This window comes from Mycetomoellerius zeteki, unplaced genomic scaffold, assembly GCF_001594055.1.
Source record: "Mycetomoellerius zeteki isolate Tzet28-1 unplaced genomic scaffold, Tzet1.0 scaffold151, whole genome shotgun sequence".
Taxonomy (NCBI): Eukaryota; Metazoa; Arthropoda; class Insecta; order Hymenoptera; family Formicidae; genus Mycetomoellerius; species Mycetomoellerius zeteki.
This window is the reverse complement of record NW_017256458.1, coordinates 112,450-130,438: the sequence shown is the minus strand read 5'-3', so window position 1 is coordinate 130,438 and position 17,989 is coordinate 112,450. Positions and strand designations below refer to the sequence as shown.

The 17,989-nt window shown below is 31.9% G+C and overlaps 2 protein-coding genes across 2 annotated transcripts; one reads left to right on the top strand and one right to left on the bottom strand.

Annotated features, from left to right (window-relative positions):
• The first annotated feature begins 2,772 nt into the window (after nucleotides 1-2,772).
• On the top strand, nucleotides 2,773-4,717 carry LOC108720489 (enoyl-CoA delta isomerase 1, mitochondrial). The gene is given in 7 exon segments (XM_018444539.1): nucleotides 2,773-2,929; nucleotides 3,089-3,145; nucleotides 3,148-3,256; nucleotides 3,327-3,598; nucleotides 3,670-3,848; nucleotides 3,955-4,076; nucleotides 4,510-4,717. Coding segments are annotated over 7 exon segments (957 nt in total). The 5' UTR covers nucleotides 2,773-2,878; the 3' UTR covers nucleotides 4,677-4,717.
• Nucleotides 4,718-11,585: 6,868 nt separating this feature from the next.
• Nucleotides 11,586-17,259, bottom strand: LOC108720492 (probable maleylacetoacetate isomerase 2). Its single transcript, XM_018444546.1, has 5 exons — nucleotides 17,017-17,259; nucleotides 15,655-15,706; nucleotides 13,111-13,259; nucleotides 12,824-13,028; nucleotides 11,586-12,452 (listed from the first exon to the last, which is right to left on the bottom strand). The coding sequence occupies exons 1-5, from the start codon at nucleotides 17,035-17,037 to the stop codon at nucleotides 12,223-12,225; spliced, it is 657 nt and encodes a 218-aa protein (XP_018300048.1). The 5' UTR covers nucleotides 17,038-17,259; the 3' UTR covers nucleotides 11,586-12,222.
• Between the last annotated feature and the right edge of the window lie 730 nt (nucleotides 17,260-17,989).

The window sequence follows — 17,989 nt, the reverse complement described above, 5'->3', positions numbered from 1 at the left end:
ACAAGATCTTAAAATTCTTAATTTTTCGTAGATATTTGTAGTGAGACGTAGAGTGGCGTTGTTTGAGGGCGGAGGATTTCAAGGTTCTTCAATCTTCAAACAAATAACATCGCTCTGTGTCCCATTACGAATATCTATGAAAAACTAATAATTTCTAAAATCTTGTCTCAATCTATGTAACTTTTCGTAAAAGTTTCCGCCAAAGGTGCGTTTCAACTTTCGCTATTCGTCAAAATAAGGGTTCATCATAATGGTGCTTCCAGATGATTTGGCCAACATAAACCAACTTTGCACACATTCACTAAATTGGTTTACATTCATGGATAATTATGCATGTACGTGTCTGTGTGTAATATTTGACAATCTAGCATACATTGTCCATATTGTCTGGAGACACCTTAAGTGAGAGAGGCCAATTTGCGTTTTCAAAACAATCGCATGTTTAAAGCATGCGGATAAAGTGACTAGTTTGTTAAAAAGATGAATAAAAACAGTTTGTTAAAAAATGATTATGTTTCTTACATATGTAGAGTAATCCAAAAATCTCCATATAAGAATTTCAAATTATTTTTATAGGTATGTACATAATATATAAAATTACTACACATCCGTTACTCCAATAAAAATGTTAATTCATCACTCACCGACCCGATGCGAAACAGTGGAGTTATATCTGCAACATCGCTGCGATGATTCTATAACAAATAAATTAAAATCCAAATTAAAACAGGATAAAGAAATAATCATTATTTTAAAAAATAATTGCTATATAAATGCATGCAGTTTTCTTAAAATAATCATGCAATTTTGAAAATATAATTTTTATAGGCATCGAATTTTGTATCTATTATTTAATTAGATATAAAATAATTATATATTCTCTAAAGGAGATTTTAGCAAGAATAAATTTGTATAAAATTTTAAAATAATTTTTAACTAATTCTCCTTTTATCTCTAATTGTTATTTTAATGTTTATTTTTAAATCATTGTCAAATAAAATGATTTAAAAATAAGTAAAAAAAGATTTTACATAAACGCAAGGTTTTATACAACAAGCAAAAAAAATAAATATATTGCATGAAAATATTAAATTCGTATGTAATACATAAAAACATTCAAATCCAGCAAATTTGTCTTTCCCAGGATTGTACCGCCATTGGCTGTCGCTAGTTAACGATAGCGACAATCATCGATAAGACGTTTAGAGAATCTCGCTACGGATTAGATTAGTGTATAATGGCTTTAATGTGCACAGAATGCGCACCAGTTCTGCCAATAAAAAACGCTAGAGTCACGATATGATAAAATAGTGCATTGATTGGTCTGCCATGTTTCAGAAATTCCCGCATATTTGTGTTACTTTTAAATTTCAACAATATAATTAAAATTAGATATTTTAAAGGTATTAACAAATAAATTTCTTACATTACGTCTCGGCTCTGAATCGTGAAAGCTCTGCTTTTTTGCACGTGACGATGCAAAGCAGAGTTCTTATTAGACCTGTTCTTTTTAGCTGAACTGGTGCAAAATTTCAGCCAAAAAGAATAGGGAGTCGATTGTGTATTTTGAAATATGGTGAAAATTACAAAAGTGAGCAAATTCACTAGTTATTGACCAATTAAATTATAAGTATTCTAGTGAATTTGCTTACTTTTGTAATTTTCACCTTATTTCGAGATACACATTCGACCCCCAGGTCTATTGGATATTGCTCGTCGCTCATCTCTCATCGCGCGTCCAGTGTGTAATAGACATTAAGGTCGGTATTCATAGTCAGTTCTTATAGACTAGTTCTTTAAGACTAGGTTCTTTAAGTCCGGATCTACAATAGGTGTTTTAAAACTTAAGCCGTGAGAAACTGACCAATTATAGTCGAATCCGAGAGGAATAATCGACTGTGATTCGCCCATTTCTTATGGCTTAAGGTTTAAAACTCTATTGTAGATCCGGGATAAGACTATCTTAAGTAATGTCCTAAGATGCTAATACAGCTTTCTGATTGGTTCATGACATCTTAAGACTGTACTTAAGGCGGTCTTAATAAAAGATTTGACTATGAATACAGGCAGAGAGAAATCTGAATCTTTATTAATTCGATATATTTTAGTTATTTTAGCGATTTAGTTCCATCAGGAGCACCGCAAAAAAATGGATATTGTTATGTAATTTACATTCACTTCTTCAGAGGGCAGTGCGCCAGAGCATTTTGTGGTTACAGGAAAAAGGTCCTCATGTTCTCTCTTAAGTTTCTCTCTGGTAGAATTATGGCCTAGTTTACATCGTGCACTTGATGCGGGTACTAACTAGTAATTTTCTATTAAATTATCTTAATTTCGACAATACAAGTAAACATATACATGATATTCGTATTCAATTCATTATTTTGATGCATTTTACACTAATTTAGTACATCACCTTTAAATACATTGTCGAAATTAAGATAATTTAATAGAAAATTGCTGGTTAGTACGCGTATTAAGTGCTCGGTGTAAACAAGGTCTTACAACATGTGAACAAAACTTTTTTGCAACTATTAGAAATTATCTTCGCTGATATAAGACAATTCCCTTAAATCAAAAAGTAATAATCCAATCAGCACGAAGGAAACTTCCAAAGTTGCAAAATAAACGTTCTTTATATGTATAGACGGTGACAGATATGCCTTAACGTCTGAAATTGTACGAACAGAGAGAAACCTCTCTGTCACAGTCTGTACGTACATACACAAAAATTTTTACTTTTCATGTTTTCTCTCTAAAGAAAAAGTTACGTGATCGCTAACCTGAACACGACTAATTTTAACAATATCTTAATTCGCGGGACAGTTTAAACTTTTCCTTGGTTTTTCTGCCAAATTCGATTATTTTGTGCAAAAATATGTCGAATATGAGCATGACTTTATCACACATAATATCAAAGTTATGTTATGTAACTATACTAGGGCATGTTCAGATTCCTGGGTGCATCCCAGGTGTCATGTCATCCTTGTTATTTAACAAATATTAAACAAGGATGACATGACATCCGAGGAGCACCCAGATGAGAATCAGAGCACGCCTCTGAATAATTACCTTTTATTTATTACAGAATTTATCAACCGCACTCACTACTCGATTACTGCAAAGAAGAACAAGACTAACTAACCATTAGTCATGATTATTTTAAAGACTCTAATCGCTGGAGGACAAATATGCCTCAAAAGATTTTATGCTACAAGTCCAAAATTTATTGAAATTACGCAAGACAATAATACAGGTAATACTGCTATATCCATCGATGCTTAATACATGGGGCTTTTCCTTTCAAACTTTATTTCATTGACTAGATATCAAAATTATATCTATGGCAAGAAAACCTGTTAACTCCTTGAATGTAGAGTTGTTAAGTGAACTAAAGGCACTTTTATTGGAGGCCCAAAACAGTCGCAATAAAGGCGTTATATTAACGTCGTCTTTGCCAACCGTGTTCTCGGCGGGATTAGACATTATGGAAATGTTTACGACTGATAAAGAGAAACTTATTGATTTCTGGCAAGCAGTACAAGACACTTGGCTGACTGTTTACAGTTTGACTATACCGATTGCTGCTGCTGTCAATGTACAGTCTTTCAAGTATTACTTTATTAGCATATCTTTACAACATTTAATACAACATTCCTTTCTATATAGGGCTCTAGTCCTGCTGGAGGCTGCCTGTTGGCAATGTCTACGGAATATAGAGTCATGGTTGAAGGTAAGCATACTATAGGCTTAAACGAGACACAATTGGGTATAGTTGCTCCAAAATGGTTTAGGGATGTATATGTCTCGTTGATCGGCTATCGACAAGCTGAGCTGGCGCTTTTAAGGTACGTAAGATATATTATATTGAATAAATATATATAAATACATAATATGCATAAAAAATGAGAGATACATGATGAGATTTTACATGATATAATTGTTACATTTTAGAGGAACGATATTTAAGCCTGAAAAGGCATTGCAGCTTGGACTTGTGGATGAGCTCGCTAAAGATAAAATGGACGCAATCGAAAAGTGCAAAAATTATATATTATCTTATGATAATATATCAGGTAAAAATACTGTACTGTAGCATTTCGTTTAGTAGGCATTGATACATTATACAGGCACACAAAACAAAATTTAATGTTTGATCCGGAGATTATAAATGATATTCTTTATAGGTATTTTGACGTTCTGAAACCGAATTCGATGTCGAAATGTCTCTATCACGTCAAAATTTCTTTTATCGACAGAAAATAGCTCGATCTTTCAGTATTTTTATTAGAGCCATTTATGGTTTTTAATATGCAAGCTGATAAGTTAAAAATATTAGAAAATTCGTATTTTCCCTAAATAAAAAATTATGACATGATAGAGCAATTTGAACATCGAATTCAGTTTTAGAACATTAACATACATAAAAATACCATGGTTTAATCTTCTCCGGATCAAACATTTCTTTTGTGTCTGTGTTATTAACCATATATCGTTATTGAAATAAAGGTTTGGGAAGGACCGTCACCAAGATACATTTGCGAAACGACTTGATCGAGTGGTTGAAAAAAAATAAGAAGGCTGATACTGACAACTTTGTAAACTATATACAATCACCGAAAGTACAAAATGGCCTTAAACTTTACATTGAACATTTGAAGCAGAAGAAACAATAGATATCTTGATACGAGATAATATTTGTTATATTCTTACTAATCAAAGCAAATAATTTGTAAACTTTTATATTATACTTTTTTGTTAGAATATATATTTTCATACCATTTGTGTGGTATGAATATTTTTATACCAATGTGAAAGTGTCACACTCACATTTATTACCCGTATTTTATTACGTATGGTCAGAAGAAACAAAATACATCATGTTAATCATTAATTCTCCAATATATACAATATTGGGCTGAGGAAAAAATCCTTTTACATAATTATAGCATAATTGAAACATATTTTTAAAATTGTTTACAAACCTTTTATTAAACCAAATGTGTGCTATTTCGAATATTTATCGATTTATATATATTTAGATTAATATCTTCTTTCATTTTAAGGCTAGTCGTCGCAGCCATACTGAATCGTGACGTCATAAGAGAAAAAGGATACGTCAATTTTTATTACATACCATTTATAAATAAAGACAATGAATAAAACGAAATGATGAGATCGCTTTAAGAATAGGACGAAACTATTCTTATCCTCCCTATAGTCAGTAAAGTCGTAAAAGATGGTAAAAGGCACGTAAAGTGTGTTTACTCAATGCACATGCATAGCCTATTTTCATTTTCATGTGCCTTTTACGACTATTTATTGACTATCGGGGGGGGGGGGATAGCTTTAATCCATTTTTACAAATGTTAAAGCGATCTTATCATTTCGTTTTATCCAAATTGTTTTTATTTACAAACGGCATGTAAAAAATTAACGTGTCATTTCTCGCTTATGACGTCACGATTCAGTATGGCCGCGGCGACTACTCAGAAATCTTAACTAAGTTTCGTTATTATACGCAAGGTGTCTTAGGTATTCAGAACTCATAAAAAAAGGGTCATTTTGTAAGTAATCCTTAGAAATTTAAGAGAATAATTTGAAAACAAAAATGAAAGAGTATTAGAACCTGTAAAAATATATTCGCAAAAGCGCAAAAATCACGCAATTTCGTTAATACAGATCTTACTTGCAATAAAAAAATCCGCCACTACAGGCAAAACTATTTATTCGAGTAATTAAGTGTACAATTATGAGTGCACTTATTATTTTGATCTTTTTTTCTCGTTCGCATCTCTACTATAAAAGTACTTATACATACACTATCGACACAGAATTTTTTATTCGCTATAAGCAGCGTGAACATACATAGTGTGAACCTTCTTTCTTTTTTCTATCTTGCTTATAAAATATCTACGCGCCCCGTACTGTCTCACAAGATCGACGTGTCACTATATCATAGAACTCTCCCGTTCACGCAATCGCCATAACGATTTCATGCTCATCCTCTCATGAAAATGTCACGCGCCATTTATTCTATTTAAGACAATCATAACAGAAATTTCAATTTTACGTAATATTATCTCGTCGGAATTGGTATTAGCGTACGCGCATATCAGTTTCACCCAACTTTTACTCATTTATTTTTTATTTCCTACTAGAGATGTGCGAACAATTCAAATGCGAATTAAATTGAATCGAATCAGGTAAGATTCGATTCAGATTTGAATTTTTATGATTTGCAAATCCAAATTGACAGATAGACAAACAGGCACGTACGCACGCACACATGCACGCACACAAAAGCTCTCAATAATTGATTTATAATTTTTCGCCTGATTGTTTCAGTTGTGACATTAACAATAAATAAAGTAAGTATATTTTATCAGTTTTATATTTAATATTTAAATATATGTATATTTACCTAATGAATTTATATGATATAATCAATGTTTTCTTTCATATTTTTCTTACATTCAAAAAATTTTTTTTTGTTATCTATATATTAAAATTCAACTTAATAATTACATTATTAACTAACCCTCTGTCTGTAATTTCTGTTATTTTTACTTTGTTCTAAGTTTTCAAAAAATATGAAAAAATTCCGGGCTACTTTTCATCTCTATCACATTACCAAATAGGTTCTTAATAAAATATTTTAGGAGGAGAAACCGCGAACTCTGCCCTCCTTTTTAGGAAAAATTTGAAACTAAAATTTTGTTTGTCACAAAAACCCAGATTGCAGACAGAAGGTTAGAAATCATGTTCTAATTCGATTCGATTCGGTTGAAATCTTGATTCGGATTTGAAATTAAAGAAACTCGATTTGATTCAATTCAACATCAAAAACCTTTAATTCACACATCTCTACTCCCTTAAATTAAAGTTAACTACTTAAAGTGTAACTTTTATATCTCTCGTGTGTATCACGCGCGTTGATAACACATCAGCTGATTTGAAACAAGACAGTAAGAAAATCTATACACAGTAAAGAATCTCTACGGAGTTACGAAGAATTAATGGAAGCGGTCTTACCTATAATTAGGGATAAAATAAAATAATCTTCGAACTCTAAAAATCTCGCTGCGAAAGAAAAGTATACGAATGAAGACTTTACTTTAAAGTGACCTTACACGATCAATAATACTGATTAGTAATATTGAATTAGTAATACTGACAGTATGCAATATTTTTAGTATTTATACAATCTTACACGATCAGTATTGACAATATATTTCACTTTAGTTTTACATACATTATCTTTATCGATTACATTGTGACATACCGTGACATGGATCCTAATAAAACTATACTGATGCTCGAGAATCAAAATCCAGATCACCGTCAGTATTCTATTCATCAATATTAAAGACACACGATCAATAATGTCGTCAGTATTTGTTAATACAGTATTATTGATCATGTAGGATCATCTTTAAAAACCTACAAAACGAGAACATGAAAATGAGAAAACGTGAAAATAAATTGACTTTCCTCCTCACGTAGAAATGTACCCGAACTACAATTGCGTAGACGTAAGCTAAGTTATGGGAGTAATAATAGCAGTAAATATTGTACTATCTACAATCGAGTAAAGACATGTCGCAACTATAAAATTACAACCAATCAGAGTGCAATTTCGACAACAGCAGTAGATTGTTTACTATGATGGATAGACAAAAAGTGCTTTTGCTATTGTTACTGATATTATATTATGAAATTGAATTTATAAATTTACTTATTATATACCTATTTAAAATTAATAACACATAACGACGCAAGCACGTAATAGCACTTGGATTGAATCACTCTCACGTTTTACGCAGTCGTAGTCTTGAAAAATGAACTGTTGAATCTTTCGCAACGCACTTTACAATTGGTAGTAGCAAATTAAAACTGCGTTTTACAACGTTTCATAATTACTTACGTCTACGTTTACGCAACTGTAGATAGGGCTTAAAATACAAAACGATTTGTCGCTAACATTAAAATATCACGGGCAGTTTCCTTATTTAAATCGAAGACAAAAATTCTTATAAACCAAATAATATCTTAATAGATTAATAAACTATAATTATTTTCTCGTAAAAATGAAAGCAGTTCACTCAAGACTCTAATTAGATGGTACAATTTCGGCGTTTATTTATAAGCCGACTGCATCTTACAGAATCATAACATTCCGGAGTTAGATATCTAATATCATATAAAAGCTACCAATAACTACAATAACACAGTTCGTTTCCGATAAAATCAACCTTTTGCTTTTATATGATTATTTGTCGCTTGTACAAATCCTGTAAATCGGCCAAAAAGAATGCGAGATAAAATTAACTACGATATGAAGGGGACACAACGTCATATTCGAGAAATGTGAGATCTCTTTGTTAAATACGCTCAAGATCAACGCAGATTTGATTCGCTCATATTTTAACAAATCGAATCACAGTCTACATTATCAAAATGAAGTAAGCACGTTGTTTTCGCTTTCAATTGGTTTTCGAAAGTACGCTCCTTCGTATCGCGGATATCGTGGAATGAAAAGATGAGAGGAAGTTGCTTCATATAAAAATTAATTATCTAATCACTCGGTCGATTATAAACGCGCCTATATATGAATGTACAGAATGGAATCATCCGTCTTGAAATATACTACATAGGATGATTTCTTTCAAGTTTGCGACGATCTTGTATATTTAATCCTTCAAACCTTCCGTCGGAAAGCGCACGAAGTTGTTATATCTTCGTTATAAGATACTATAGAAAAATAATAATGAAGACTACATGGAAGAAGTACTCGTCGAAATCTCGAAAAGGCAGTTCACAACGTGCGTGATATAATATGAGAAGTCCTTGAGATATTATCGTATATGAAATTCCGAGTACGCAAATGCAATTGCGATAACATAACAATAAGATAAAAGATAACATAACAATAAGAATGAATGTTGAGTGAAACTTGATCATTGATTGATGGTTTCGAATTATAGTCGATATCAACATTGATTTGACTGGACTTTTGATGAACGCAAGTTCGCGTATGAAAATGTTTCAAAGCACATACGGGAACTATGTATAACAATAGCTTTACAATAAGTGATCTTAAAGAATCGTGAAAAATATTGGTATTTCTGTTTATGCTCAAACTGGAAAACTATATTTGTAAGAGCATAAATATATACTTTTTGCGCGGACACGCGTTTCACCTTTGCGTTTGAAATCGTGCGCAGTTGTACTATATAAAACGGTATTTCAATGGCACATTCTAATGTCTTTGCAGCGACGAAATAATTTCAGTTCTGCACAACATAAATTACATATTATCTAACTATAGTTATACAACAAGTCTGTTTTTCATTTTAAAAAAAGGTGTACATCTTTCTTTCGGCATACATCTACCTATTTCGGAAGAAATATTATTCAAATCTAAAAATTGATTTAAAAAATCTACAGCATTATATGGAAAAACGATACAATAGATTTGTTCGTTTTATTCGCATTTTCTATACACTTGTATTTTGTTAGCTTGATCAAAAAATTAAGGGGATTTTAAACTGATGAGAATTACTGATTAAATATTTCTGAAATTGATTGTACAGATTGCAAAATCTTTTTACATAATTAAAATATATATGTATACTAAAAAAATGCGATCGACCACACACATACACACACACGAAACAATTGAAAAAAAAAAGTTATACATTACATTTAATATTACTAGCTCATTTATAACCTGATGAAACCCAGAAAATAATTTGGACAAACAGTCTAAATTCAGGATATAAAACGTCTTAAAGACATTTGTACAAGAACTATCTAAAAGCTGTCTCATAAGATGTCTTATATTCTGATATTAGAATTCGCGTTATTTACCCCAATAAAATTCTCTTTCTATTGTAAAAAAAACAATTAAATTTTCAAACTTCCAATCTCTGTACAATTTCTGGATAAAATTGGGCTTATTCGGTTTTGCCAGATAAAATCTGACTTTACCGGATGAGATTTCATATCTGTTTATCCGATAAAACTTTATCCGTTGCATCCGTAATAAATTGTATAAAAGATTTTATCGCATAATTTTATATATGTTTTTCTATTGGGAAACGTTTACTTATAAGATCGTATTCATAGTCGCGATTCAACCCGAGATCCGATTTAAGCTAGGTTTAAATCAGTCTTATAGCGTTTTTGACCCGGTCGGGTTTGCACCAACTTGGGTTGGATTAATGTTTTGTGCTCTCCTATTGATAGAGCGTGTAACGTCAACCAATAGGAAAGATTAATCCAACTCAGATTGATGCAAACCATCGAGCCGAAAACGCTATTATTTGCTTCTTCACAACTTGATATATTCGATTGATTGAAACTTTGATTCAAACCTAGTTTGCCTGAAATGTATTCACCAATCATGGATCTACGACTATGAATTTATACCTTAACATAAAAATTCTATAGCTTTTGTATATAAAAGCAGATTGTTCCACATTTCGGATTCCATGAACAAATGAACATCACTGAATTCGAGGAACTAAGAGAGAAAGAGAGAAAGAGAGAGAGATAGAGAGAGAGATTAGGGTATCCATCATAACTTTTTCTCTAGAGCGGAAACGTGAAAATTTTATTCTCGGTATAAATTCCACGCTACAAATTATTAATACTTCAATTCTGGAAAAAGATTTCCAAATCTGTAAAAGTAGTATATGTGACATTATTTTACAAAAATTATGTTTAATCAGTAAAACAGACGACTTTAGGATCCCCTTAACAGTATAAAATTTAAAAAAAAGAGTTTAAAATGCCGTAAAATGCATATGCATGAAAGAATTATTGCTTCAATCTTTTACGATTCTATATCAAGTTAGACATAATGCATTGCGGTGACTTATCGTACAATTCTTAGCATTCAAAACTGTATGCGATTATAATCGGCGAACTACATTTTTAGACCTCCATAAAATCTTCAAAATAATCAAAATTTTTTTACACAAATTAGATCCGTCGATTAGGTGAGATTAAGAACGAAATATTTGATCCTCGCTCATTTGTGAAAAATAATTTGAACAGCACAAAGTTGATACATATTTTATTACATTGTATAAATTAATTCAAAGTATGAAAAAATGTCGATCAAATTTTGGAGTTATCAAATACAAAGATGTAATTATAAACAATAACAAAATATAAGTGTAAACAAAACGAAGAAATCTAATATACTCTAAAATTGGGATATCAAAAAAATATACATGATTTGTACTTTTTGTTGGTATTCTGGGAGATATTGAGCAGAGCACATTCCTTTATTATATATTCCCCTGTGAATTCGATCGCTTCAAGTTTTGAATTTGCCTGCATGTACTTCGTTATCACATAAACACGAGTCACTACCCTACATACCAGCGAAGATTTCGGGATATTCACTAGAATTTAACAGCGACATCTTTTCTTTTTTCTTTACATGCTATAAGCAAGTATAAAATATAAAAAATTATAATATATATATAAAAATTAAACTTTTAATTTTAACAAAACATATTCAGTATAGAGCAATATATCCTTATAAAATATAGTATAAAAATACCGCAAAAAGATAAATTTTGATTGATCATGTAAAATCGTAGAAAATGTAACAAAATAAAAAATAGGCCAATACATATTTTCCTTTGCTCTTGAACGACTACAGAAATGGCTTAAGGATCTTTGTTCTAAAATAAGCGGCATTGTATTATAACAGGATATTCAAATCAAGACCAACATATTTACCCGATATATTCGCTTTCGTAACGCCGCTAACCATTTCAATGCTAATATGCAGTTCATAAATGATAAAAGGTGAATCTGTACCAATCTGTATACAAATACTGTTATCAAAATAATGCAACTTCTTGGCTAAAAGTACATAAGTAAAAATTAACTTCTTGTATATTGATTATTCCAATGATTGGACCCATTCGTGTAATTAAAAATACATTCAGTCGCTTTTTATGATAATGGAAGGGAGTTAGACTACATTATTTAATTAATAAGTATCAATCTTCTTCTAGATTACATTTTTAGTTACGTCATAGAAACAAAATTTTTTGTTGCAATTCAAACACATGGGAAATGCGAACAAATGCAATTAAACTCATATTCACCTTTTATCACTATGATACTACATAATGGACCACCTCTTTTCACCCTCCTAAAAGATTAGAAGAGGAAAAGGGTGGTCTGCCTCGCTTGCTACTTAGTTGCTTCGGGCGGACAATCGGGCTGATTATTGGGGTGAGCCGCAGTGAAGGCCGGATGGTGTTCCAAATGACGATCTACCCTCAGAATCGTAGTGAAAGGTCTGAGATCAACGTGGAATCTTCGTGCGTTGAATATCTGTGGTACCAAGCAACAATCCGCTAATGTAATCTCGTCGCCGACGCAATACTTGCCCGCGCTCGACGATAATAACTTCTCCACGGCTGAAATTATTATTAGTACTTAATTATGCACATATTCATATATTAACGACAAGACGTGTAGTTCCCTTTTTAATACATGCAGAGATTGCAGAATTATGTGACATTTTTCTCGATAAACTTGATATTTAATAAATGATTATAATTGCAAATATTTGTGACCTTCATATTACCAGCGTTTAAAGGTGATACATTAAACACAAAGTTACTATTTATTTCTTTTATTTATAACTTTTTATTAAAAATTTATTTATTTAAATTTGAAAGTTTTCGTGAAAAAACTTTATGTTTGCCTTTTATCACATAAATCTACAATTCTACACAATATTACAATTATTACAATTATTACAATTTTTTTATTATCATTATAATACCTGTAAATCCTCTAGTAATCCAATGCTGCGCCCATTCCTTCTTACGTTCTTCTCCGACATAGATCAGAACAACAAGATTTTGCAATGGTTGTATACCACTGGCAATTACTTCGCAAATCTCTCTCACTCTAGCTCTTTTAACAGGATCCGCCGGCATCAATGGACGATTTGGCCTAGTTTCTTCCAAATATTGTAGGATATTCAACTATATTAAAAAGCTTGTTTGTTATTATTCTAAAAAAAGGGTCAGAACAACTACAAGAATATTTATGACCGAATTTACTCACAGATTCTATCAAAGTATGATTGTCAATATGTAGCGCAGGGACTTGCTCCATTGGATTAATCTCGCGAAATTCATTGGAATGTTGTTCTCCACCACTCTTCACCAAACTAACAGGCTTTATATCATATGGTATCTCCTTTAGGTTCAATGCTATTAATAAACATCAGAAACATTTAAATCTATAAACACTAGAAGAGTATTTAAAAAATAAACTATCTATGCACAGTAACAATAAAATTAATTCTATCTATGAAATGACATTATAGCCGGTTCATAGTTGGTTCTTATTTAAGTAATGTCTTAATATATTAATACAACTGTGGACAGTATTCATAATCTATTCTTGTTTTAAGACCGTCTTAAGTAACGTCTTAAAATGTTAATACGGCTCTCTGATTGGTTCATATAGAAATATTCTTACGATCCCAAGCAGCACATAGTGCCTACAAAGCGTTAAAAAAGGCACTAAAAAAAGTATATACAGGAGTCTTTTTAGAGCTTTGCAGGCGTTGCTGTACTAGTTGGGATCTTAAAACTGTACTTAAAATGGTCCTAAATATAAGATCCGATTATGAATATCGTTCTATAATCAATTTGTCATATTAAGATTGCACTTGAGATGATTATAAATAAAAGAGCTAACTACCATGAATACAAGCTGATAAATTCTATCCATAAATTTAGATTATATCCTGGTTATGAATTCTTTATTATATACAATATCTTACACAAAAATATTAAATCAGAAAAATTTTACCTACCGTTACAATAAATTCATTAGAAATACAGCTTTTAAAAATTTAACCGGAAAAATAAAATAAGATGTAACTTTTACTTTTTAAGTACAAGTTCGTAAACAAGATTGTCACAAATTCTTCATCCTAAAATTCCGTAACTTCTTCACGACAAAATTTGATTTTTCCTGACTTTCAATAATATTTTAAAATGTTTCGTTTTGATTTCGAAAATTAAATATTAAATATTTAAAGTTAAATATTTTGTTCAAAGAATTCAATTTAACATAGCAACAAAAATTACAATTAATATTGCTAACACTGCTTGCATTTTTAATTATTAAGTCAGAAGTTCGAAAACTGCGTAGGTGTATATACTTCAGTGGCATGACCAATATCAAATATGTAGTAAATATGTAATTTTGACATTTAGAAACAGGGATTGTGAGAAAGCTGTCCTATATATTTCTTAAAAATAACATACATTTAGAAGCTTAACAGCATAATGAAATGTTGGATGCAAATTCAAGCCAACAAAAAAAAGTATTGATTGGAAAAAAGAATGCAATTATAACGGAAAAGGATGATTAAATAAAAATATTGAATAAAATATAAATTTTAATTAAAATTTTATTAAAATTTTGACTATTTTAATTTTACAGTTTGAGAAGTAAAAAATATATTTAATAAAATATGTATCTTAATTATAACAAAGTTTAATTAAAGTATGAATTAAGTTTCGTATTAAACTAGAAATTAAAACAAAAAGTAAACTTGATATTGAGAGAAATGCCTAATTTCTTTCAATATCAAGTTTACACACACTTTTAATAAAAGAATAATTATATTTCTTTTAACATAATGACTGATGAATGGCCTAGCATATAGTTACTCGCGTTATAAACGTTGCGCGCTTCTTTTAGCGCCGAGACACTACCGCGTCTCTGGATACTGATTAAGAGAAAATCAATATTTGATTATAAATTAGGTATTATTTAAAAAATTATAATAACATGGTTTAGAATAAAAACTTTTTAAGGGAATTGAGCGAAGCTCAAAAAACTTTTTAATGCGTTTTATTAGATATTCTAGGTGGTCAATTAAAGTGAGACACCCTGTGTATATACAGGTTGTTCTAGAATATTTGGTTCTATTTTCATATGCAAATAGAGAGGATTAAACTGAGTCAAAAAGTCTTCTATAACTTTTCAATCTTCGCAATAGTTATTAATTATTGAAAATTGCCGTTTTTAAATTAGCTCGGCCAAATGGAAGTGCACGGTAAGTGCAGCCGCCCAACGATGGAGGTTGCTAGACGTACCCCCATTATAATCTGGGCTTCTATTCTTGAAAACAAAAACATATGGTATACGAAAAACTAGGGAAATACTATAGTATACATTACATATATTATAAATTTGAATCTGAATCAGCCTAGATAGTAGATAATGGACTAAAATCGTTGCATGTCTATTTTTACCGATGTATTTGGATGAAAGTCATCTACAAAAAGTTCAATGTCGATGATATACTTTACATCCTCAATAATAAATTCCTTTACTATTCTCAGTATTCACAATATTCCCTGACTATTTTTAATTCCTCGTCTTTTTCTGGTTTTCATACAGTTTTCCTGGGTTGCATTCCAAAACTCTACTCTGTCAACCAGAGTATCATTTTATTTTTGTTGTTTATCGAATGTTGAACAAGGATAAAAGATATTGACATAATGTTGACACAGTTGACAAGTTTTGGAATGCACGAGTTTTTATGTGTGTGTAATATATAAAACCACATAAATTCTCACTCACCAATTCTTACCCTCCAGGAGCAGGAACTTCGCCAATAGGAATAAAGCACCGGCTGTAAAACGAGATAAGAAGAGATATAAATACACAGCTCAAATACACGCAAATCAACCTTGAAAGTTTAACATAAAAGTTGTAAAACCACATTCACATATCAGGAAAAAATGTAAAAAAAAAAGTATAATCACTGATAAGAGATATAAACAAGAATAAATTGTGAGTGTCATGCATTCATCAAAACATGTTATTACATTTGTTGATATTATATAATGCTGATTATATAATGCTAATGATAATCAATCCATTTGGCAGATATTGTACTATTTTAGATAAGCATGCAAGGAACAAATCGCTAGGCGATTTGTGGAACTTGATTATCACATAAAAAAATTTTTTTAAATGGGCATATTTTGGAAAATTTTAAGCACACAATATATGTAAAAAATTTTCAACCTAATGTTCAAGAATGTTTGGAAAATACTTTCGAGAAACGCTTTTCGTAAAATCAAATAATTTTCTCTTACAAATTTATTCATGCAATTTTTTTAAATGAAAATTTCCAAAAAGAAGTTTAGAAGGTTCGTGCATATTGACGATAAAAAGAAACGAGAAAAATACTAAGAAACATTAAGTTTACAATTCTGCAAATAATACAAAAACGTTTTAATTTTTGTATTTTCAGCCTGATACACTTTTTACGAGTTTCATTCTCTTGCAGACCCGAATTTCGAACGAAATAATTCTACGCGTATGCATATGACGCGTTGTATACTCTCAACTATTCTCGATGCATTCCGTTTTACGCATAATGTGCACTTAATGTATCATTTATCCTTGTTTAACATTTGGTAAATAACAAGGATAAATGATGATCACGCGTGAAACGGAACGCAGCCAATTGTCAATTGAACGCGCATCTTACGGTTTCGATTTCCGCTCAAAAATCCTACTAAAAAACATGTTGATAAGATAGAGGTATCTATCTAATCCTAGATACCTCTATCTTATCAACATGTTTTCGTTATCTAATATATTCGCTGGTCAAGGAAAGAATTTCGCTACGGTAGGATTTTTGAGCGGAAATCGAAACCGTAAGATGCGCGTTCAATTGACAATCGTGGCGAGTAAACGTAGACAGTAGGATTAATTTTCGCGCAATCGCGGATTCTGAGGATTTCAAGGGCAATTGTGTACCGGTCTCACAAGATTAACCGGTATGTCATTTCGAGATATTGCAGTGAAATAATGCGTGATCACCAGTACAGTATTTTCAGAACGGCCGATTCTGATGCTATCTTTTTTCCTCTCTCGGAATTTGTCTATTTGCCCGCCTATACAAAGGTTAATTCGCGCGTAAATACTCACCTTACCCATCGCGGACATCATCGGCCTCTCGCGGACAGCGCTCACCTTTCGCTACCTTTCGCCCAACTCGATTATCCGATCGATGACTCTGATATTATGCCACCGAATCTGTCGGAAGTAATTTAGAATTGTGGTGAACGCGCGAAACTCTTCTCCTTTGTATCCTTGAGATCACAGTTTCTTTTCTCCACCTCTCTTCGCTACTCTTCACACCACTTCACACACCGCTGTTCCGTCCACCGGTCCTCCCCGCTCTCGAATCTCGTGATGCAAGTAGACATTTAGATAATAGGTCTGTTCTTTTTCGACGAATTCTGAACTAGTTCTTTGTTGCGGGCAGGGTAACCAACTTTTTGAGAGATTTTCCTACACGAGCATGTCTAAAATCCTATCAAAACCTACTGGTAAAAGAGAGAGAAACTTGAGAAAGGACATAAGGATCTAAGGGTGAAATCACACGGTGCGGAAAAAGACTGCGGAATAGAGAATGCGTCATTGAAGCAACCAATCAGCACTATTCCGAATAGCGCTGAATAGCGCTGATTGCTTCAATGACGCATTCTCTATTCCGCAGTCTTTTTCCGCACTGTGTGATTTCACCCTAAAGCTCTAAGCTGTGGTCAAAGTTTCGCTACAAATGCTTCGAAGCGTTTGATTAGACCAATTAGAAGAACGAATTTTACAAACTGACCCATTAAAAAACGCTTCAAAGCGTCTGCAGCATCGCGCTTTGACCGTATCCCTAGATATATTTAAGTAGCGCAAAGGTTCTCCATTTTCGACAAACCTAGTGTGATGCCTATAGGTGCATTCACATGCAAGCGTCAAGCATCAAGCAGTGGAAGCAGCAACCAATCAACGAAGCGATTTTTACAGTGGCGTAAAAAATATTTTTTACACCACTGCCCGTATCGTCCAGCTGATTGGTTGTTGCTTCCGCTGCTTGACGCTTGACGCTTGCATGTGAATGCAC